Raw genomic sequence first — 23,912 nt, forward strand, 5'->3', positions numbered from 1 at the left:
TTCAATTTACAAATGATCATGAAACAGATACATAAATCTGAGGCCCAGACCTTTTTTACCAGACCAGAATAAATCAATGGCGCTACAACCTCTTAAGGTTGTAGCGCCATTGATTTATTTATTATCATCATATAACTAAAGAGGAGATATTTGAATTTGTTTGTGTATCACAGATATATTAAAAACTACAGAACTCATGTGAAATCGTCTTACAAAGATATGAGCAAGTAACATTGAACTCTTTAAGTCTTGCGTACTAATAAAGGTGAATAGAAACAAAATAATTTGCCTTTGCTTTTTTAACATGCGTTCTTAACTCACACGGACTATAAATTCGAATCCTGGGATTAATTGAACACACTCAAGTTTGGCATGAGCTTAGATCAAACGCATGACCTCAAGCTTCTGAGCGCGTTAGGATCACGCTGCCTTGAAATTGTCTATTCATAGGTCGAATGGTAAATAAATACTTTAAATCAAATCCGCTTATTTAATTTTCTAAAAAGTTGAATGAGCCATCTATGGATGTGGGAATTTAGACATAATTAAATCAAGATATCTCATGTTACTAGTAACCTAATGAACCTATTCACTCCAGAAATTAAGAAAAAATATGGTGCTAAATTTACATTTACTGCCAGCTCTCAAATGAAGGGACAAAGCGGATGAGAAGAAATGTTTTTTTAAAGCACCTGCAACTATTACATCATGCTCCTCATCAAAATATAGCAGTTAATTATTTTGATTAAATAAAATGTATTTTACAATATTAGATTATATACCCAGTCCTGCTGTTACAAATGAAAATGCCTTTTTTATAGGAAGTAAAATATTATTATTACATTTATATTAAAGACTCAACAAAAAAATAAAAAAAATATTCTATTCGAAATGGCCACCTTTGGCTTTTATACGGGTCTTTGATCTGTTTTGATTTACGCACTGTTTCCAATTTCCCCACTGCTTGTAACAAAGTTATTTAAAACACTCAATGTCTCCGTGTCGTTTAGAGCAGGCCATATTTTCTAAAACTGACCATAATTTGAAGTCTAAAGGGTAGAGGTCTGGGCTATATGAGGGCCAGTCTTCAGCTGATAAAGTCCGAAACGTTGGTTTCAAGTCAGGCTTGGGTAGTTCGTACCTTGTGACCAGGTGCAGAATCCTGCTGGAAAGTCCACGATATATTTTTATAAAGTGTATTCCTGAGAGGTTACACAACTTGATACACTTTGGCTGAAGTTTTCACTCCTTTTTCACAAAAATGTAGTTTCATGACTTACGATCCTCACCTTTAAGACGCACCTCACCAAAATGACTGACGTAGGATAATGACCACGTTGTACCTTTCCGACTACTGGAGCAGCTTCTTTAGAATTGTGAGCGTATATAATTTTGCTTATTGTAGTGTCCTTGAATAATTAAAAATTTTATACAACGGTACAGAGGATATTTCTGTGCTTTTCACCTGCATATCGCGCCAGAAGGCGTTTTGATCGACCAACTCTCTTTCATTGTAAATATTGATTTAGGGCATGCCCTGTATATCGACGATAAGCACCGAGCTTCAGGTTTTGTTTTATAATACGCGACAGAGTCCTAGCGGGAATCTTCATTTCTTGCGATAAGATTTGTTGTTCCCTAATGGGGTTTATTAAAAGTATTTATGGCCCGACTAGTTATAGTATTATTTTACCGATATATATTATCAAATTGCTTTAGATATTTTAAGTTTATTTGTACTATGCCCTTCAATAAGTAATAATAAGATGGGAAGACGAGGAGAACAAGACGAGCTTCTAACAGAAACAGCCGGTATCACGAGGACTATAACGAGGAATATACGAAATAGAGAGGAATGGAGGACGCTAGGGCAAACGGACACCTTTGATATTGAGCTTAATTACTACAACCCATAATGTATGTCTTAATAAAGGCTTATTTTATAAGCCCTTTAAACTATAAGATTTAAATGAATATACTAGATGTTCTTGCAAAATAAAAACTGGCGCACATATTTTCTATTAAAAAAAAGCAGGTCCAGAAAAGCATTTATTAATTTTACATGGATGTCTTATTAGACAGCTTATTGTGAATTCGAGTTAAGATTTTTTTTCGACAACGGTTAAAAAAATTATTGGCGTATCTGGAGTAAGTAAGCTAACGTCAATAAACTTTTTTGTAGTGGTCAATATAGGGGTTCAATTTTATTTTATTTTACCACTCATATGTCCGTTAAGTCAATAAATCGTGTCAAATCTATAGATTTCGGCTACAGCTTTTTCGCAAGCAATGCAAGTCACCTGCAGTAGGTACATAATTCAAGTCCGCGGGTAGGAGATCGTTCATGGTCTCCACCGTAAAATGTGGTAACACTAACGGTGATAATTTTTTTCCGGGGCTTCCCTAACGACCATTGTAGCGTATCATTGTCTTTCTCTTTCCTTTTAACGTCGTCAGTAAACAGTACCTACTCGAGCACAATCTAATATTTTTATTACTTGCCCTGCAGTGCATGTACGTGCCATGGCTGTACATTTAGATCACTAATAAGCGTGACGATTTCCGTCGTCGTCGTTTAGTAAATTGCATTCATTTAGTACATAGCAATTAGCACTTCATTATTACGCTCATATTCTATTGTTCACTATACGCGAGTGGTTAATATAGAGTAAACCAAAAATCCTATTATTTAAAGCACCCCGATGACCCAGTGCACAAAAAAGAGCTTAAGTATCTTAGCATTTTTAAAGTAATTGTATATTACATATTTTTATTTGATAAAACATAATCAGTTGACATAGCAGTGGGGCCCCATTTTTTAATTTTCCCCAGGGTTAGGTTACCTAGCTACACCACTGTCGGAGACCAAAGTTGATGACGAAGAATTGAAGGCTATTGTGGAAGCGGATCCATAGCCAACAACATCTGGCTGCGGTCTTAGTGATAAAACTGTATTAATAATAGTAAAATAAGGTGGGAAGATCACGAATTGAGTGAAGCAAATCGACAAACGGGCGTCGTCGACATTACTCAACCGGCACTATAAAGGGATTTTAAATCGAATCATTACCTGTGATGAATATTGGTTCCTGTACGATAATCGTAAGCGCTCATTGCAATGGCTGAGCAAAGCCGAACCAGCCAAATCGTGCCCCAAGCGAAAATTAACGAAGTTACAAAAAAAGCTCACGTTTGAAAAAAAAATTGTGAGTGTTTGGGGGACTAGCAGCACTATAACTATTCAGTTATTGTTCTCAGCAACTGCAAACTATGATAGAAAACTAAACAACCAAGACTGGTCAATCGCTCTAAGCCACTGCTGCTTCACGACAAAGCTAGACCACACACTGCACAACTGACTGCTAACAAATTAGAGGAGTTTCAATGTCTAAAACATCCACCACATGGGGAGTACCCAGACCTTGCTCCAACAGATTACCATTTTTTCCAAATTTGGATAACTTCTTGCAGGGTAAAAAATTCAATTCTGATGGCGCAGTCGAAACCGCCTTCAAAGATTTTATTGATTCCCGTGCGAATGGTTAAGTCTACCAAATTGCTTTGTATGCAACAAAGCAATATATGTAACAACCAAATACTTTAAATAATTCTAATTTTAAAAAATCTACTTATTGTTCCTTGAATACAAAACGCCAATATCATGTGTAACGACCTAATATCTACGCAAATGAAGTCGATATCTGTCATAAAACTAAATTTAAAATAAAATTGTGCCACGCATTTCCTATTTATTAAGAACTGATTACTTGCAAAAAAAAAACGTTTAAAAGTCATTACTATTATTTCAGTACAATTTTATCTCAACACAATTAAGTGCTACATTACTATTAAACTCTGAGACTCTAAGTCTGTTTAAGAATTCCGTAAAATGCATATTTTTGTCGTTGAGGGTATACTAATATTGAGAGGTTAGAGGATACCCGAAAAATACCTGCAGATACGACATAACTATACTTTTTTGCCCAAATGTATTCTAATACGTCAGCCCGATATCATATTTTTATTTAAATTATAAATACTTAATATATTGTTATTATTATTAGCATTTTAATAAATAAAATGTATGTCCAGCAGACATTATAAATAACATTATAAATAACATTATAAATAATCAGGACAAAACAATAAATAATACTGTTGGTTAATTTGCCCGCTGATTAATTACTGACCATATATCTGCATTTCAATTTCATGCAACAACCTTACTCATAATTACTGGAATTGTTATCAATGGATGTGTAATCGTGATCTGTCATAGAAAATAATTCAAATATGTTGTGTTATTATTTATGGAAACAACAAAAATATCAGAATTTTAAGAAATTGTCTTGCAGTAGCTTGCTTGGTGTTGTAAAATGAGGTGTGCCCTCAGGTTTTCGTGGTAATTCAGTCGAAATATGATATAATATAGTCTATAGCCTACCACAATATTGACTATACATCAAAGATCTTTCAAAAAGTAGCATTCCTTAAAATGTGACTGTAATATGTATTAACAGTTAATAAAAAAGCTGTTAGTTCACCTCCAACATAATCAAGGTCATAGACAATTGTAGGTGAATGTGGTAAATAAATCTTGTCGCTTAATTTTATTTTATATATATTTATTTATAAAATTGTAACAACCTAAATTATATTAATGAAACATACATAAGTTTGTCTTTGTAGCGGAGTGACATTGATTGCACCTTCCTCAAAAACCGACACTAAGATTTCATATAAATAGGCGAAAAAATTAATTGAAAACAACAATTACTCAGGTCAGTGCCGTTCGCCACCCAAGTCACTATAGATTGTGTTCAATAAAATTACTGAGTATTATTTACATCTGTACAGTCTTTTTTAACTTAAGAGATCACTTCTTAACGTTGAAACCCTCTCCTGTGGGATCTAAAATCCATGGGTAGTTATTGGGACACTCCATACATGTAAACAAACGTAGGGTCTCTCCTGGTAACTCTCGTGTTGTCAAGGGGCATGCGTTTGGTAAAGAACAGAAGGGTTGTCCTTTGACGTCGCATTTGTCATTTTTCCATTCTTGGAAGTCTCGGAGTGAAGACACTTCAGTGGGGTTTTGCATCCATTGGATAACTTGAATTAGTGATGTGAAATAAACATCGCTCTTGGTAAGCATTTCTTCGATGAATTTGATGAGCTCATCTCTGAATTCTTTCTTGGATTTAAGCCATGAGGCGTGGAAGTGAAGACCTAGTGGGGCACGGTTGGTACTGTAGTGACGGTTGAAGTTGTGACGCAGAAGGCGGGCGAATTGGTCACCTGTTTGGATGTTGGAACAAGAATCGACAACGTGACAACCTGGAAGGGACTCATCAAATGTAGGGTCATCACGTCTGTCCAACTCATTCATTACCATTTCCCATACAGGGTGGCTTCTTGATGGACAGTTGTGAGCGTTACCGTTACATTTGTGTGGCATACGGAAGTACAATGTGTAGGGCCAAATTGGAACACGGCCAAGAGGGGCTGTTATAGAAGCATCGTAGACGAAATATTGGTCAGCCATCATTTCGAATTGCTTGTTACCACCGACACGCAAGTATGGTGCACGGACACCAATGATGGAAGCGTCTGTTATGTTGGCAAACCTCTCAACGATAAGACGAGCACCGGCCATCTCAGCCAACCAGTCGTCGTAGGTACCACTGGACCAGTATTGTGGGTCATCTTTATGTGTGATGGAGAATACAGCGATTTCATGTCCCTTACGGTGTAACTCTTGTATAGCTGCGTAGTTGCTATATTTGTGGGAGACGAAGAATGTTCCTCGAACCTGGCAACCGTTAGGGTTTAGTCTATTTCCGTTGAAGATTTGCTCATACAGATCGATGTTGTCTACGTTAACAGCTCCATTAAAGGTGATGGTGATCATTTGAGGAACCTGGTTGACTTCAAGACCACCAGGAATTCGAGTGCCATCAGCGGAACAGAAACAGTCAGGAAGAACACATTGGTTAGGATCACAGTCAGGTGCTCTGTTTGGATCTACATCGACGGCTGGAAAGTTAGATATTGTTATGATTTGATTCAGTATTTATGTTCCATATATCCAATAATAAAAGCTTTTTATGGTAAGCAATATAAAATTGGGAATAAAAAATTGTAAACAAAATACTCACTGCAAGCATTCTCGTCTGATTCGTCCTTGCAATCAAATTTTCCGTTACAAAACAGCTCCTTTTCAATACAATCCCCACTGCCACAGGCCAACTTGCCCTCGGAGCAAATCGGTTCATCTGTCTTCAAAAGTGGCAGCACTTTTCTTGGCTCTGTAAGTGTGTAAATATGTTCAATTTATTTAATAATTGTTTCGTTGGATGTAGGACGTATGGGACTGGTTTATGTGTGTGTTGGTAGTCTGCTAGTGACGTCAGTCAGCTAGTAAGTCGAAGTCTCAGGGATGAAGCGTGAATTATGAGAAGTTACTTAAGAAAGTATTAAAGACTCATTAATAATTTTGATTGTAAAGAAGAGAAGTAAGAGTTTATGAGTTTACACGATTAGTCACTTGACAAGCGCTGAGACGATAGAAAATATAGAATAGAGAGGAAATTAAAATGGATACGTTATTAAAACCTCAATGTGTTGTATTAATGAAAGACTGTATGGAAAATGAATTAGATATCACAGTAAACCGTTTTAAAAAACTTAAAAGAAAAGTTCAGGACTCTTGATTTGTCTTGATTTGTAATATATGTGACGTACGGTAAAACAGATATGAGAAGGCTTAAAAATTTTGAGTTATTAAATATTTACACAAACCAAACACCATCCAAAAACAAGAATTTCAGCCTTCAAAGCGTGTTTATTACATGATTAGTAGTAATCTTTTGGAAGCGATAAGTGTATGATACATTAAAAGTGATTTGCGTTTAGGGTGCAGTTATTTTTAGTAAAAGACCAAAAGAGTATTAGTTGAACGGATCGTTTGAAGCAAAAGCATGGAAAGAAATTGTGATTGATAGAAATGAGTGAACATTTGTGAAACACAACGTCTTTTTAATCATACGGTGCTTTTCTCTCCATTTGTAGATGTAAAAACATTTTTATTTCTTTTGTATTCAATAGAATATAAAAAAATAATAAAATTCAAAGTCAGCAGGATTAGTGTATAAGTATGCAAACAGTTGTTTCCATTGTGTAGTTAAGGGCGGTCCAATTTAGGGCCTTTCCCTTCGTCCGGGGCCTCATGCAAAACAAATCTACGAGTATTGTGCGACGCGGCCCCTTCACCCAAGCTCGCTACACGCGTATAATGTCGCCACTTACTCTCAAGTTTGTCACAGTTGCTCACTTTACCCTTCCAGTCGCAGGTCTGTTTATCAAGATCAAAAGCCAGTCCGGAGGGGCAAGTGATCTGTTTAAGACCTGACCTAGTGCACCTGTATTCATAAGAAATAAAGTTATTTAAAGTAAGGAGGATGCGGAAGCGGACGCACAAAAGGCTAACCGGTGTTAACATTCCTCTTGAGGAGAGACGGTAGTTAGCCCTTCGCTCGCACACTTCCCGCATTTAATTGAACTTACTTTCTAGTTTATCGCAATTCTTAACATTGGTTTTCCAGTCACATGTTTGACGGTCGATATCAAAGCCTAGACCTCCAGGACACTTGACGGACGCTAGTCTGGTCACTCCATTCTCAGCGCCCTTGTCGCACCTGTACACAGCCTTATCTTCAGCATTTTTTTAAAATTGGGGCGCTTTGTATTCGTCGCCACATTTAAGTTTGCAAAGATATTTCTTTGTTACAACCATAACAAAGAAGTATTTAAGAAACACCTTTATACATTCACCATCAATGACTTCCTCTTTGATGAACCAACCTGAATAAACTATGCAATATGAAGACCTTATTCTTTAAACCTTACAAATCAAAGTAAATAAACTTTAACCTTATACTGCACCTACTCCAACAAGTTCCGATGTTTTTTCAACTCAAACCTTGTGATAGACGCCTTGTATAATTTTGAATGTAGACAGCGAGAATACCTATTATATAGATTATGAGAATAATATTCAAGACACGTTGACCGCTCCGTTCACTGGACTATCTGGTTCTTGGATTGAATATCTAATGACGCATATAAATCAACAATTTGAATTGGCCTTGCATGCACAAAATATTATGATTTTGATCGACGAGATATAAAAAAGCTTTAAATTACCTGACAACATCGCGGCAGTCTCCTTCTGTGCTAAGGCGGAAGTATTCATCTGGAGGACGTCCATCACAGAGCTGTTCAGGATTCACCTCGTCACCACCATCGTCATCCTGACGTTTGACTCTCGATTCTCCTAATACTACATAAAAAATTATATGCTTATTTCAATCACTCTAAAGCTATAAATTAATATGATAAATGTTGCCGTTTGAAACACCTACAACAATCCGCTTATCATTTTATGTTACCCCATACGAAAACCCTTGCATAGGTTTCACATTCTTCCGGTGCTTATTATAAAGGTACTACGAAACTGCTAGTTATATACGTTGCAATCGTATACAATTATATTGGAGCGTGTGACTTTCGTTTATTAACGTTGAGCCAATTTTTATGTATTCTTTGGCAATGTTGAACATTATCCAAGAAACACATTGTTGAGTAACATCAACGTAAGACGATTACCACACATGAGTAGGAATGTAGTACCGTTTCAATTTAGTGTGGGGTGCCGTAGATAGCATGAATCATAAGCTCTAGTCGGCGAAATATTCATGTTGTTTATTGCTGACACGAATGAAATGTAAGTAAATTTATTACAACAGCCATTCGTAATATGTCGTTATACTTATTCCAGAATGAGTTGCGTATTCTGAAAGCTAACCGATGACGGCATTGAAAGGCAAAATGTTAAAAAGAAATCGAGGTCAACGCTGGCCACGTAGAAAACCGGTATCTTATTCGCTATTTGGCTACCTTAGAGTACCAACGTGTATGAAATATATACAAATAAAATAATATTTAAAAATTAACACAAATCAATGGAAATGTAATTGAAAAAAAACTTTGATGTATTTATTCACTACATTAATTTTAAAATATTGTTATTTTATTAAGTTCAGCATTTAAATAAACTGAATTAAAAGATTTATAAAAAATAATTATAGAAATAATATTGTACTTACCGGAGTAGGTAAGTAATAGTACGCCAAGGCACAGGTACGCGCGGCGAGCCATAGTGCTCGGCAGTGACTGTCCGTTGCGTCGCGCTCCGCAAGAAAGTGCAAGAGGTGCCAGCTGCCCCTCTTCACCTTTATATAACCAGGCCCTGTGCTGTCGATACCAGCCGACAAACTCCACCCGTCCTCTACGCACTCTGACTCTTCACAGTATACATTTTCATTCCGCAGACGAAGCTTTTAATAAGCAGTCGATGACATTATTAGACGTTTACCATTACATTATTTAATTGATCAGTAATGATTTAACTTTAATTTTAAATAAAACTATTACATTATTGTTAGCAAATGAATTTAATTAGTGATCGACAAAAATCATTTTGCCGTAATTAGCCTCACTTTTAACTGTAATCATTATATACGAGCAATTTAACCTACAACTTCGTAAATTGCCTTTCAGTAAAAAATAATAATTTTTATAATAAATAAATAAAAAAACTTATATAAATTTATAATTAGATTATAAAGTAAAAATAGTTTAAACGAAAACTCGGTTTGATTTATTCAGTGAAAAATATAATCGAATTAAACTTTGAGTTTTTCAAACATTATATCAAATGAAAAAATAACTGATTCCCTCGTATTTATTCTTTTTACTAAAAGCTTCAATGAAATTAAAAAAAACTGTAATAAAATTAAAAAACACATTAAAGTAAAATCAGTTCTTGATTACTGTGAAATAACTAAGATCTTAACTAAAAACGTTCAACGATTTTATATACAAAGAAAATATAAATACCCACTAGGAATATTAAATCTAAATTATCTTATTTTTCCTTTTTGTGAAGAAATTATTGAACAACTATTACACAACGACATGCAATATTCTAACACTGTTATTCAAAGATTTCTTAAGACCCTCTTATGCATTTTTTTTATATTATAAAGCCGATAAAAGCCACTTTCGATTATTTACCGAACCAGTTTCTATAAATTTATGTCAATGTCACGTAAAGGTCGAGAGGATCTTCGATTTTTATTATTATAACAATTTTTAATTAATTATTTACGGCCAATTTTTTTTAACTTTCGGTAAGTTTAAAGTAATTTATTATACTAACGAAATAAATTCCTAAAGCTGTCTCTATTATGTTTCGTCCTGTAAAAACTAAATATTCCATTTGTGGAGAAATATCTAGATAGAATTCGGTGGGTTATCAACTAAGATTTTCTGGAAAATGCTGCTTTTAAAATACTTTCATTATAGAAATAAAAGGTTAATGACATTAGTACTAACTATAAAATTGTACGAATTGTCGATAGATATTTTGTCTAACGTCGATATGATTGCAAATAACCGCAATCGACCATAGATAGTCTTTATCCTTCATTATTGTGGTTTGCAGTCTGTAATGAGTTTTATTATATAACATTGAAGGGATAAATAGTTCTTTCCCCTTAAGGAAATTTAGATGAAAAATATTCGTAATATCGTATATAGTATATAGAAACTGAAAGGATTTTGTCCGATCAAAATATGTTAGCGAGATATTTGGCCTTGCGGCAATATCCGGGTGGATCAAGTTATGTAAGTCACGAGTACTGGCTGCGACAGTGTGGCGAGGAGGGGCTACTGTCGATTCGACCCGACATCTGACCCTTTCGTGATCATAACACTTAATAATTAAATGCTTAAATATTCAAAGAAGATGAAATAATATATTTAATGCAATATTGATAATATTTTAGACTAATTAATCTTTTGTTTTCATCCAGAATCAATTTCATTGCCTTTGTCGCTTTTTTCAGTAGCTTTTTAACTTTTTGCAGTTATATTTGTAAATATTATAATAACGACAATATTAAAACATCAAAAATTTGCATAAAAATCTCTGTATTTCGATGTTTTTTTAATTAGCTGAGAACTTTTTAAAGGTTATATTTTATGTATTTATTTATTGCCTATTTTTAACACGACGAATTAAATCATCATAACCACAATGATGTTCCTAATAATAATATGAAAATAGCCGCGTGTCTAGAGGGGCACTTAACATGGATGTGTTAAAACAACTATTTATTTATGGAAATTCTCAGAAAGTTGTAACTAGATATTTCGGTAATGCATTCTGCATATGCATTCTGAATAGTAATGTAGAAACTAGTGAATTGTTATGTCTTGTCATGATTGTTCGTTTTCATTTTAAAATGTTTGATACTGAGCAAACATGAGCACTCTTCTTCTTTTTTTAGGTATCTCGATTATAAGATAAACGTGTTTTTTTTTTAATTTGTGACTCCAAATAGATTCTTACTCGATTGATCCTTGTGATTGTACAATAAATAAAAAAATAGCTTAGTGTTTATATGTTTTTTTATAATCTATTTTCGTCTATATACGTTATTGACACACACTACATGGGCCAATAGAATAAATAATACTTATCATTCTTTAAAGATTACGGTTCGTACAAAAGATATCAACGCGTTACTTTTCTTATTAACGTTGTAACTGTATATAAATCATAATATTACTACATTTTTTATAAACCTTATATCTTAATACTCTTAAACAGACTTTATTAACATATTATAGGTAGCAAGATGTAAAATGGCGCTTCGTAATAAAGTATCTCCTAATCGGCCAATAAATTACTTTATATTTCGGGATATTAATTAATTCTGAATTATATTTCTTTTAGTAGTAATAGAAATAAACTAATATTTAAATCATCAATTTTATAAGGTACATCGTTATCGAAGTGCATGTGAACTAAGATTTTTTTACTGACGTCAAATAATAGATGCACAAAAATTGGTTCCCATGCATACATTTTAAAATCAACAATGATAAAAGCGGAAATATTCTTATATGAAATCATTGAGCGCACTTAGTTTATAAATTAAATAGTCTGCAAGGCAAGGCAGGAAGCCTATTTTAAGTTATGGATTTTTAACGCGTAAAATAACATCATATATAGATAATATATGAATTATTTGAGATGTTGTTAATTTTTATTGATTTAACTTTTCACGGTGGCATCATTCGCATAAATATCATAGTGCCTATATGTTGTTATGTCTACGTACAGTAAGATGTAGGCCAAGTATTCAGGTCATATAGACCTATGCATGTAATATCTGCATAAAAAAGTAGCAACCGATAGTTTAAATGTTAAATCTTCGAATATGTTACGCAACAAAATAGCATATCGCGTGAAAGTGTAAACTATTAGGTCACGAAAAAAAATCGCAGAGAAAAGGTTAAATTTGAAATGAAACTTACAGGAAATTAAATTTATGTGTATAAGGCAATAGATCTTGATAGATCAGGAATTGCGTGTACGACCCGGAAGAGTAGATCTTTAAGATTTATGCAAATTTACTGACGGAAGTGAATTTTTTGTAATAGTTGGACAGTTTAACTGGCCTCTGAAATTTGCTCACCAACTTAACAAATAAAAATTTAAGAGCAATTTAATATGTTTTTTAATTAATTTTCATGAGATTTCAAAAATGTTTTCGGTTATCGTGACTGAATTTCACAGTTTCCGTGAATGACAACAGATACGAAGAATATAGATAATAGAATATAGAATTATAATATACTAATTTACTCTGACGGAAAGTTAGAATTATATTTTTTTTCAAACTGATTATTATTTCTCATACAGCAAGGTTTAAAATGAATCATACTAACAAGGATCACGAAATCCTTGAGCACAAAAGATATATTTTTGTTCCGAGAATAAGCAAACATAATACGGTGTAATTAAGATGCGCAGTACGTAAGCATCAAAGTACGACGACGTCTCAACACGGCGAGTAGGCGCGCTAGAGTCAAGGATCCTTCAAGATATTTCCTTTCACTTGCGACAATGCCTGCATACCTACGTCTATCTCACTGTCGGTATAGCTTAGCATGTACCTTAGGTAATTCCAACTTCCAAGTAGTATTATTAATTTAATGAGGCTAACTGCTATCTAATGTGTTTGCTTACTTGCTGAACAATTAATAAGGATTTATTTTTAGAAAACTAAGCTAGTATTTAAAACATTCGATGTAAATCAATAATCGTAACTAATTTTAAATATCGTGTTTTTTTTACGTTTATAATTATTAAATAGTAATTCATATACATAAATTATTCTTAAGAGGTTATTTATTAATGAAATAAAGAGGGTTAACACATTAAAATTTAAAAACATACATATTTATTTTAAACTAAGACTGTTTCTACGAAATGTTAAGTAGGTTTTACAGTTTTCGTATATTTAAAAGCTTACATAATTTTTCTTCGAAGTCCACCTTTCCAGTAAGGAAAATATTCAAATTAACAATTGACCTTACTTATTACTACGCTATCGAACAGTTTGTTATTTTAATGAGAACTTTAAAAATTATTTATCTTTACGGCATAATTATTTTCTGAACTTTTATGTTTGCTGTTGGTTACTTAAAATAAAAAAAAGCTGTAATATAACATGTATTTAATGCTACAATTACAATTAAATAGGCGTAATATTATTTTCACTTTACGTAAACCGCTATATGTATATATATATATTACCAACTTAGTTGTTTAGTCCTATGTAAGTGAAGCTGTAGGCAGTCAGCAAATACTTAGTATTTAATCAAAGTTCAGTATAAAAATTAAAGGCGACAGGTTTAGTACATTTTATGTAAGAAATGCAAGATAGAACAACATTTCTGCGTAGGCCATACGCGGTTGACTTTCACTGCTTTCACTATCAAAGGCTGTATTGCTTTTGCTATTATATTCAGTATGAAAAAATATCTACTCTCTATTTATTTTGGTGCATGCTAACAATACAGATAGGTATTTTCGTTTTAATTTACACCAAGTATTGCAAAATGGAAAGTTATAATGTTTTGTATATGCATATGGTAGTGAATGCGCAACTCATCGTCCGCCCACCGCTGACATCGTGAGATGAGGGTGGATGTGAGCGCATACTTCTATTGTTTTGTCTTAGGATTGCGTTAGTTTTATATCAAGATGTGTCAATCGTCCTTTTGAATGGTTTCTGATTCTCAGGGATAACATCTGCCCTCGTTTTTAAAAGACTTTCAAAGTACCTGCTTAAACCACCTCCATAGTCTAGGCATATTGCGAATAATTCCAATCATCTTACAACAATGATAGCTTACAATACACATCTAATTATTTGATTCGTCATCGTGTGGACAATAAACTTTGATGTTACAAGTTATTTGCCCTCATCACTAATTCTGACATCTCAAGTAAGCTTTAACATGCATTTTAATTAAATCCTTTTAAAAACTCCAACAAGTCATCGATTCATAAATAAAAATCTATAAAACAAAGATAGCATTTTTTTATAGGAGGCAAACAGGCGGGAGTCTCACCTGATGTTAAGGCCCGGAAGCGCGCTGCCAGCCTTTTAAGAATTCGTACGTAATTCTTGAAGGAACCTAAGTTGAATTGGTTTGAAAATACTTTGGTGGGCAGTTGGTTCCACATAGAGGTGTTGCGCGGCAGAAATTGCCTTAAGAAACGCTCCATTGTGGAGGGACGTCAAGGTGATACGGGTGGTATTTTATATTGTGCCTTCCGATGATAAAGCTCAGCTGCAGGTATTAGTCCAAAAAGTAACCAACTGTCTCTTGGCTGCCTTTAAAAGCAGGTTCGGCATGTAGAAGACTTTTTCTTAAAATCTTTTTTGGATTTTTTCTATCGTGAATTAAATCGAAATAGCTCTTTATGTTTGATGTTGCCATGAGTAATTTTGAGTACGTTGCTGATTTGTCTTAAATCACTAAATTTAGTTAAGTTATTATTGTTATTATTCTTTCCACCACATTTTAGTATCTACTAAAGATGTGTGGTGAAAATGCAACAAAGTTAAATTTCTTCTTCTGTCGTGTTATAAGTACCAAATATACAGTTTACGTAATTTTCATATTTTTATTACTATAAAAAGAATAAAACCTTATTCATGACATATAAATATATATATAGAATCTAGACAGTGCTCTATTTTGATTGGAATAATCAATTATATTAATAATAAACCTTTATGTTTAAAGAATCGTTTATTTACACATTACAATATTTACAATAAATTGTAATTTGTACTGTCAAAATTTATAGTGAATCAATCGTTCCTTCTACGTTATTATGGTTTAAAGGACGTAACTACTTACTAACTTAAAATAGGATTGCAGGTATCCGACTTTAGTAAGCCAAGTCATTTGGCTTCTGTCCAATAAAAATGATGTAATGATGTGTTAAATAAAACATTGCATATTTTTTATGTTTTGTATTTAAAATTTTATCCAACAGACTTAAAGTAGAAAAAAATCACATATTTTTAAAACAGATCTATTAAATATTCATGTGAGTCTATATTACATTTAATATTTAGGTAGGTACTTAGACTACGAGCGGGATTGTGACCCGGTACATTTTAATTACAAGGACATAAATTCAAAGTAAATTCGATCCTGGCAGCAATTTGATACATGACCTCAAATATTATGTCCGTGCAATTCGTCAATTGCAATTGATTAAAATAGCGACTAATTTGCACCCCCTAAGGCGCGAGATCTCTTCAGTAGCGACCGTCTCCCGTGGGGTCGTTTAACCAGGGGTAGTTGACGGGACACCTCAGGCAGGTCTGCAGGTTGATAGTTTCCCCGGGAACCTCCTTGGAAGTAAGCTTGCAGGAGTGGGGCACCCAACAGGCAGGTGGGCCTTCTACCGCACACTTTTCCCTCCATGGCTCGAAGTTTTTAGCCTCGGAAATGGTACGTGGGTTTTGAACCCATTGAATTACCTGTGTCATGGTCGTGAAGTAAACGTCATTGTGTGTCGAAAGAATTTCATCGATCCAGTACAAGAAAGCTTCTAAGAATTCAGGGTTGTTTCTCAGCCAAGCAGCGTGGAAGTAGAGTCCGAGGGGAGCCCTGTTTTGGTCGTAGTGCCGGTCAAAGTTGTGGTTAAGGAAGTTGTAGAACTGGTCTCCAGTAAGAATGTTTGAGCACGAGTCGACCATAGCACAACCTGGTAAGTACTCATCGTTTGTGGGGTCTTCACGTCTATCGAGCTCGTTCATAACCATTTCCCAAACGGCATGGCTCCTAGTTGGGCAACTTTGGAGGTTACCATGGCAACGGTGTGGCATACGGAAGTACATAGTGTAAGGCCATAGAGGAGGATTAGAAAGGGGAGCTGTAATAGTACTGTCGTATAAGAAGGCTTGTTCTTCCATCATGGTAAACTGGTTATTTCCACCAACACGAAGGTAAGGAGCACGCACACCGACGACACTGTTATCTGTGATGTTTGCGAATTTCTCAATAATGACCCTCATACCAGCCATTTCCCTGCCCCAGTCATCAACTGTAGCGTTGCTCCAGAACTGTTCGTCATCGTTGTGCCTATAGACAAATGAATGACGTTATCTACACATGAAATAACCTTACACGAATATTTCATAACTTTTAAATGTTACAAATTTAAATAAAGAACACTTAATATGTAAGGTTGTTTGTGTAATAACTAAATTTGCAAGATTTTATATGAATCTGTCAGTCAATATAAAATCGATCACACTTACGTAATGGAGTGTACGGCAATTTCGTGTCCCTTTTTATGAGTTTCTTGCACAGCCGAGTAGTTTGTGTACTTGTGCGAAACAAAGAATGTGGCCTTGATATCGCAACCGTTTGGATTTTTGCGTTTTCCATTGAATATTTCCTTGTATAATTCAATGTTGTTGTTGTTGATGGCGTCGTCGAAAGTAATTGTGATCATCTGGGGAACATCTTTGGCTGGGAGATCTCCGGGAATCACAGTACCGTCCTCGGAACAGAAGCAGTCGGGCAGAATACATTGTGAACTATCACACGGTGGAGCTCTGTTGGGGTCGTTGTCAATATCTGGAAAACACAAGGAAAATAGCAAAAAATGCAACTGTGCCCTGCAATGCGACAAACAGTCAAACAAAAATCTAAACAAGTTTTTCCGATTACCAAAGAGATTCTTGCTTTTTCTGAAGTCTTTGTCGGAAGTAATAAACAGGTAAATGCAAGTAGGGGCTTCGTTTTCAAACATTCACATATTAAGGCGAAAGCAATCTATTAAGTACAAGTCTATAAACCAGTATGGGTACTTTCGCCGATCTTTCGGCACAAATAACATTGACAGGTGGGTACTTGATTTCACTATGTGACGTTTATGTAAATATAATACAACTATTGACAACGTTAAAATGCCTATCGTAATGTAGCCGCTCAGAATAATCCTTTATGATATAATAATAAAGACATCATATATTAAATATTTTTTTACACGTCAGCAAATGAATTACAATTCATTTGATTGCACAATAACCGGTTAAGTTGGTTGCATGCATACTTGGCTGTAAAGTTCACTTGTTTTTCGCAACTCAGAGAAAATTTCGTCGTATTATTATTGGAAATAGTAATATTTCAAATTTAGATTTTCGAATTTAAGTTTGATTTATATACAAGTGTTAATATACTATTTGTACAAACGTTGTTAATGTAATGATTTGTAATATAATTTTAAATAAAAAAAATATTTTCAAATTATTTCAATTATTTCATATATTAAATATTTCAAGGCTTCAAATACTTTTATAATAAACAAGAAAATATATTACCGAATACACTAAACAAAACGTAAAGCTTTAATGCCTTTATACACTTTTTATAAAATGTTAGCATTGAGTAATTTTAGGCCAAGTGATTGTCCTGCATTCGTCTAAGTTATATATGACCAGCTAAAATAAATCATGTTTTATCTTTGATTACTTATAAAGAAGAACATACCACATGAGTTTTCATCGGATCCGTCAGTACAATCTTTCTCTCCGTTACAGAAGAGACCTCTTTCCATACAAGTTGAGTCCCCACACGCCAAAAAGCCATCTTGACAGAGTGGTTCGTCGGTGTAAAGCAGAGGTTTAATCTTACGTTCTTTGTTCTTTAGCTTGCAGTTCTTAACGGCGTCTTTCCAATCACAAGTCTGCTTCTCAATGTCGAAGAACAAACCGGCTGGGCAACGAATTGCTTGTATACCCTGTTAAAATTGCATACAATTACATCATATTTTTGGCTGGAAATCCCAACCTTATAGTTTTAAAGGCGCAACTACATCGATGCTAAATATATTTTTGAATAAAGATAGATAAGCCTTCAATAAAAGTCCAAATATATTACCTAGTGTACACGTATATTAAATATTAATATTTTTATTAAGTCCACCATAGGGTAACAGTTTAAAGTACGTACCGTTTCATGTTCAACATTTTCTTATCAATCTAATCATGGAGACAAACCCAATGGCAGAGTATTACAGAGTTAAAAGAGACGGTAAATTCCAACATTCCAGAAATAATTGTAAAAGTAGTAATTGGCTATTTCACTGACCGAGGCAGTACATTGTATGACGTCGCGACAGTTGTCGCCCTCGCCGGCCACCAGGCGGAACCATTCGCCAGCGTCCTTGTCCTTGCATAGCTCAACCTCCAGGTTGTCGTCTTTCTTGGTGTCTTCGGCCTGCCTTCGCCATCGGTTAGCCGTAGCAAAATCTAAAGAAAAAAAATTGTTTATTCTGAACACAATTACACGCCTTTGCATCATAATGTATACAAATTATATTTTAATAAAATAAAATTGAACATTTGTAGCATACATTCTATTTCATCTTTGAACTTCACTTGTGAAAGCAAATACTACTGTCTAGTATTATGTGGCGGTGTGTGGTAAACATCACGTAATACGTCTTCGTAGTTAGATACATTTACGATTTTTTTATTAGATTACTTGTAAAATGTCACGCGCGTTGAAAATGTCAAAGGTTGAGTGAGCGTATGTGACATTTGACTGTTTAAAATGTCAGCAGCGCTTAAGCAAGCAACAAGGACGTCTAAGTTCAGATTATACCAAATTATGCATGGTATTTGATGCTTAGCCTGTCGAAATTATTATAATTTGAAAAGGTCACAAAATAGTGGATTTCCTTGACCGCTAATAATTATTCAGGAAAATATAACTTTAGTTTCTTTTAGAATCAATAATAAATATTAATCGGCTTTATAATATTCATTAGGTCGTATTAATTTGACCATTTAGGATCATGACACACTTAAGGAATGAATATCAGAATAGACGTGCGAAATATATGCGTGAGTTCAGAAAACGTAACATAAGGAAACGAGTAATTGGTTATCTAACAAATGGTCTAGCGAGAAGGCACGAGTCGTGGCCACCTAATTGGGGTCTGAAGACTATCACTACAGGCGTAAGCTATTATTCTCAGTCTATCGTGTAATGTTTGTGTAATAAAATAATTATATACTTTAAATATGCAAAATTAATAAATAAATTATTCCGTTATTTTAACGTATTTAGTTTTAATAAAAGATATCGCGTACTTTCCTATAGTTGGCATGTAACTGGTTATGATTAATTTCCTGTTTAACTTCTACAATTATTATACAGAACCTTGTAAATATGTAAGAAAAAACAGGAAGTAGGTGCACATCGAGCAAGCAGGCACTTATTTGTACATAACTGAAATACTATTGAATATTTTTCTTAAGGTTCCGCTATATAGATGATTTAAAAATAAATAATAAATATCATATCAATAATTTTATTTAAATTATATTTGAGTTATATAATTTACGTATTCAAATTACGTGCTACATTTACAATACCAAAAACAGAAATAACTGGTTTAAAGGAATTTCATAACAGTGTTATTTAGGTCTTGAATTTAAATGTCTAAATCTAGTCCGATGGAAATATATAAACATCTTGATTGAATTACAAAATCAATTTGATGTTCTGTTATATAACTTACTAATTTTTATATGTGGTTTTACTTGCAATAAGATCTCAAAGTATTTTTCCCATAGGATTATTATTGCTTTACTGGCTATTATTTTATTGTTCTATTGACATAACCCAAATGCAGAGATGTAGCTTAGTTAGGAGTGACATCAAAAAGCACGGTTCGAGAGTAATAAAATTTTACCAAAAAGTACTATTCAAGAAATTATCAATCTTCAGCAGTGAATTTCAAAATTCGTAAATGTGTTATAAGTTTATCTATTTCGACATAAGAATGTTAATATTGATTACTCGAGTTTAGGTATCGAATGAATTATACATGTCGCAATAAAAAAGTTGTCACCGGAACGATAAAAAAAACTTGTCCTCTTTGACCCGGATCCACCCATGAATTACCACGTGTTTGGGTGACAGAATGTTACAAGAGTAACTTCTTATCCTAAATATCAATAGTGTTTTATGTATGTATAATATTATTTCATAACGAAACAAAAAAAGTGTGCCGTGTGATTTTGCGCGTTGATGTCTTTTGTATTGATAATGCGTCTACAGCGTTCTGGTGTGCTTTAGAACAATTGCCAATATTATAAGAACGTGTTTTTAAGTATTAAAATTTAGATGTACTACTTACTAGATGTATCTAATTTACTACATGAAAAAATGTTAACTTAAAAATATTAAACAGCAAAACAACTAAAATTATAACCGAAGTACATATTATTAACATATGACATTAAAAAACTTAATAATATTATATTTTAAGGTAACCTGCGATATGTATGTGAATATATAGAAATGCAAGGTTCGGCCGTCGCCCCGGTGTGCGCTACTTGCATACAAATCTAACTCATCAAAATGTACCAAACACGACTTTCCATGTAGGGATTCTATTAGTTTATTAACGGGAAATTTTATATATGTAGACCTTAGTTCAAAGTAAAAAATCTTACACATAACAGTACACTCACTTATGGGTAATTAACGGTAATAATGAGACTCTAAACAAATGCTAATCAACACGCGTTTAAGTGTTTTAAGGTCAACTGGGTACTAATTTCTTTAAAAACTTTGTTTGCATCGTTTGTTAAAAAATTTAAGGGAACACATAAAGAATCCATCAAAATGCATCAATCAACATCAAGATAAAGGAAAGTTTATAAATTATTCGTGTTTTCAATTTAAATAATAATCATCTTGGCTTAGACTTGGCGGAACTTTTCAATTTGTTATGCATGGCCTATGGCCTTTGATTGTATAATTACCACACGATTAGAGAAAACATTATTAATTATACTGACAAAAACATAAATTATGCAATGCTAATTTTGACATGTTATATATTACAAACGCGTTTTAAATGTATTTTGTAATGCATTCTTATTTATGAAATTACTTATAGCTTTTATTACTAACCAAGCGTTGTTAAGTTTTATTCAATTTAGTCAAAGGTTGCTGTGCTCTTTTCAATGATTTTACGATTTAAGATTTGCCGCTGTCTCGTCTCCTCATACTTATTTATCGCTTGTTGGTTTGGAAATAATTTGATTTTGCAATCTGGTGACAAGACCTATTATATCGACGCTGAATGATTATTATTATTCAATTGATAAACAAAAAAAAAATGTTTAATCAAGAGTAAAATAGATGTGATATAATTCTAAATATGTTTATGTTAATATGTACTCATTAGTATTGATGTAACGTGATATCGACTAGGCTACCTGGCGTGACTGTAAACTACACCTTCCCACGATACCACAATGAGGTTATGCCGAGGGAGTTACCCGATAATCGCAATTCACAATACATATTATGAAGTCAAAACATAAAGGGAACAAATTTATTTCTGTAGTATTTCTTTCCTTGTTTCGAAGTTTAACGAATCCAGAAAATATTCTGAACATGTCGTTATTAAAACGTAAACTATTTTATTTTGATAGTTAATTCAAAAAAGACTTTAAGATAGTAATGATTGCTTAGAAAATATACAACAATTTGAAATATTAATGATTGTGGACTTTAAAACGATCTTATCATATTGCTTTTAAGCACAATAAATATTATTTAAAAAAAAAACAACTATTTGGTTATAACACTAGGATACTACGGTTAATGAAAATACTGAAAGAATTCATGAACTCTTTTTTGCTTTGATCCGTCTGTAGAGTGCTAAAATAATAAAAATATTGTTTTAAATATAAGGTTATGAACTGAATTGTAAGTAACTGAATACTCATCAAAGTGTCATTATAATTCCTACAGGGTATGGATTTAATTTCAATATTAAACAAAGATTACTTTAGTAAGTATTATTATAGATCTGTATGTTAAAATAAAGTTATTTAAAAGAATAAAGTTATTTTTTAAGTTTTTTTTATCTACCGTCAAATTCTAGACGCGCCTATGTAAAGACCAAAAACAATGGCTACTTCGAAGAATTGATGCAAAAACATGTTATTTATTGTATGTATAAAATATTGAATCTAGAAGAAGATTAGAAACGGCGATCACCTTGACCTTTGCTCTTCAATTTAGCTTAAAAAAACTGTGTCAATTATGGTAAAGTAACTTCAATGTGTATTTATAGTAAAGCCATGTCCGCAGTTGGACATTGAGCATAATAAATCTTTTTATAGTAATGCAACATGCCTTAAAGCCACTGTTCAACGCGCGTGACGTCAGCACAGGCGCAACCACAACGCAACACATCGAATGTGAAAGTTCTCGTAGCAATACCAGTAAGTGCCAAACATTTGTTTGTTATAAAACGAATTACTAGAAATAGTATTCGGGATAACAATATATTATTAAATGAATTTGATTCCGTTATGACAATTGACGATAGTCTAAATCAAGTTAAAGGTAGCCTGGCCATATTAAGTGTCCGTGACGTTGGTTAAGTAATGTTGTAATTCGAAAATGTATATTAATTAAAGACTACGTTACAATTTTTTTTACGTTAAAGTTCAACATATACCGGCACATGCATAATAAGGTTCGATAGTTGTCAGTGTAGTATCGTGTAGTTGTCCTTGAAAGGCCTGCAACTTATTACATTCTTAAGTCATTTGATGCAAGGAGATCACGAATTTCAATTATTCGGGAACTAATTAAATTGCGGTCTATCTCGCGACGTGGGAATCACTTCACTAGGCCACACATTGACGTAACACTGTTTACTTTCCATGACGTCGCGAAATAGACTGGATCTGGGGAATATAATATAGGACTCACCGCAGGCGAACAAGAGACACGCGACCAAAGCGATACGGGCGTAGCGCGCCATGACGGGATCACAACAGGTCGTTACGCGGCCGAGCGGCGATTAAATAGTGGCCTCAATAAGCGCTCCGCTCGCCCCTCTCGCCCACACTACTTCTGCCGATCTGCTCCCATCATCTGTGAATCACCACCAGCAAGCTGCATCTCCTGGATCCTATTGAGCTTACGTCGCCGAATATTCGAAAAAGTACTATTTTATAAAATGTCAATATTAAGTCAATTCTATTACTACTAATAAAATCTCTTATATTTGAAGGAACATAACAATGATAACACAAATCACAATAAATGTACAAATACTTACTTAACAATAAATCGCTACGAAAGTTCATAAAGATTTCATATATAAGACAGACAACTATACCTATAAAAGAAGCTTAAATAAATTTTATTTAATGAGATTAGAACAAGGGGAATTGTTTTTCGTTAGATAATATTTACTGTTTTTCTTGAATTAGCTATGAAAAATGACATTTTTTATATATAATAAGTGTTTCTCTACCAATATTATATTTTCATATTTAAGATGATTTTTTAAATAGTTCTAAATCGATATAGACTTTTTCAAATAGAATTGTAATTACCACCTCAACTTCGTA

At 33.6% G+C, this 23,912-nt stretch overlaps 2 protein-coding genes across 3 annotated transcripts; both read right to left on the reverse strand.

The window, feature by feature from the left end:
• Window positions 1-4,602: 4,602 nt before the first annotated feature.
• LOC123712595 (chitin deacetylase 1) lies at window positions 4,603-9,351 on the reverse strand. Of its 2 annotated transcripts, none has more exons than XM_045665782.1 (5): window positions 9,168-9,351; window positions 8,206-8,341; window positions 7,309-7,421; window positions 6,159-6,308; window positions 4,603-6,036 (listed from the first exon to the last, which is right to left on the reverse strand). In XM_045665782.1, exons 1-5 carry the CDS (start codon window positions 9,217-9,219, stop codon window positions 4,877-4,879), a joined length of 1,611 nt encoding a protein of 536 aa, XP_045521738.1. In that variant the 5' UTR covers window positions 9,220-9,351; the 3' UTR covers window positions 4,603-4,876. The 2 variants fall into 2 exon arrangements, with proteins under 2 accessions (XP_045521738.1, XP_045521737.1); XM_045665781.1 differs by lacking the exon at window positions 7,309-7,421 and adding an exon at window positions 7,567-7,697 and having other exon boundaries at window positions 9,168-9,349.
• Window positions 9,352-15,302: 5,951 nt separating this feature from the next.
• Window positions 15,303-23,413, reverse strand: LOC123712607 (chitin deacetylase 1). The gene is made up of 5 exons (XM_045665797.1): window positions 23,266-23,413; window positions 18,604-18,764; window positions 18,004-18,253; window positions 16,767-17,088; window positions 15,303-16,587 (listed from the first exon to the last, which is right to left on the reverse strand). Exons 1-5 carry the CDS (start codon window positions 23,315-23,317, stop codon window positions 15,759-15,761), a joined length of 1,614 nt encoding a protein of 537 aa, XP_045521753.1. The 5' UTR covers window positions 23,318-23,413; the 3' UTR covers window positions 15,303-15,758.
• Between the last annotated feature and the right edge of the window lie 499 nt (window positions 23,414-23,912).

The sequence above is a fragment of the Pieris brassicae genome, chromosome 7 (assembly GCF_905147105.1).
Source record: "Pieris brassicae chromosome 7, ilPieBrab1.1, whole genome shotgun sequence".
Classification (NCBI taxonomy): Eukaryota; Metazoa; Arthropoda; class Insecta; order Lepidoptera; family Pieridae; genus Pieris; species Pieris brassicae.

Coding starts and splice junctions, on each gene's coding strand:
- LOC123712595 (XM_045665781.1), bottom strand. CDS start 9,219: ATGGCTCGCCGCGCGTACCTGTGCCTTGGCGTACTATTACTTACCTAC. Junction 6,309..7,566: donor GAATTGCGATAAACTAGAAA/GTAAGTTCAATT, acceptor ACACACTTACAG/AGCCAAGAAAAGTGCTGCCA. Junction 6,037..6,158: donor ATCAGACGAGAATGCTTGCA/GTGAGTATTTTG, acceptor CTAACTTTCCAG/CCGTCGATGTAGATCCAAAC.
- LOC123712607 (XM_045665797.1), bottom strand. CDS start 23,317: ATGGCGCGCTACGCCCGTATCGCTTTGGTCGCGTGTCTCTTGTTCGCC. Junction 18,765..23,265: donor GTGTCTCTTGTTCGCCTGCG/GTGAGTCCTATA, acceptor TTTTTTCTTTAG/ATTTTGCTACGGCTAACCGA. Junction 17,089..18,003: donor ATCCGATGAAAACTCATGTG/GTATGTTCTTCT, acceptor TGTGTTTTCCAG/ATATTGACAACGACCCCAAC.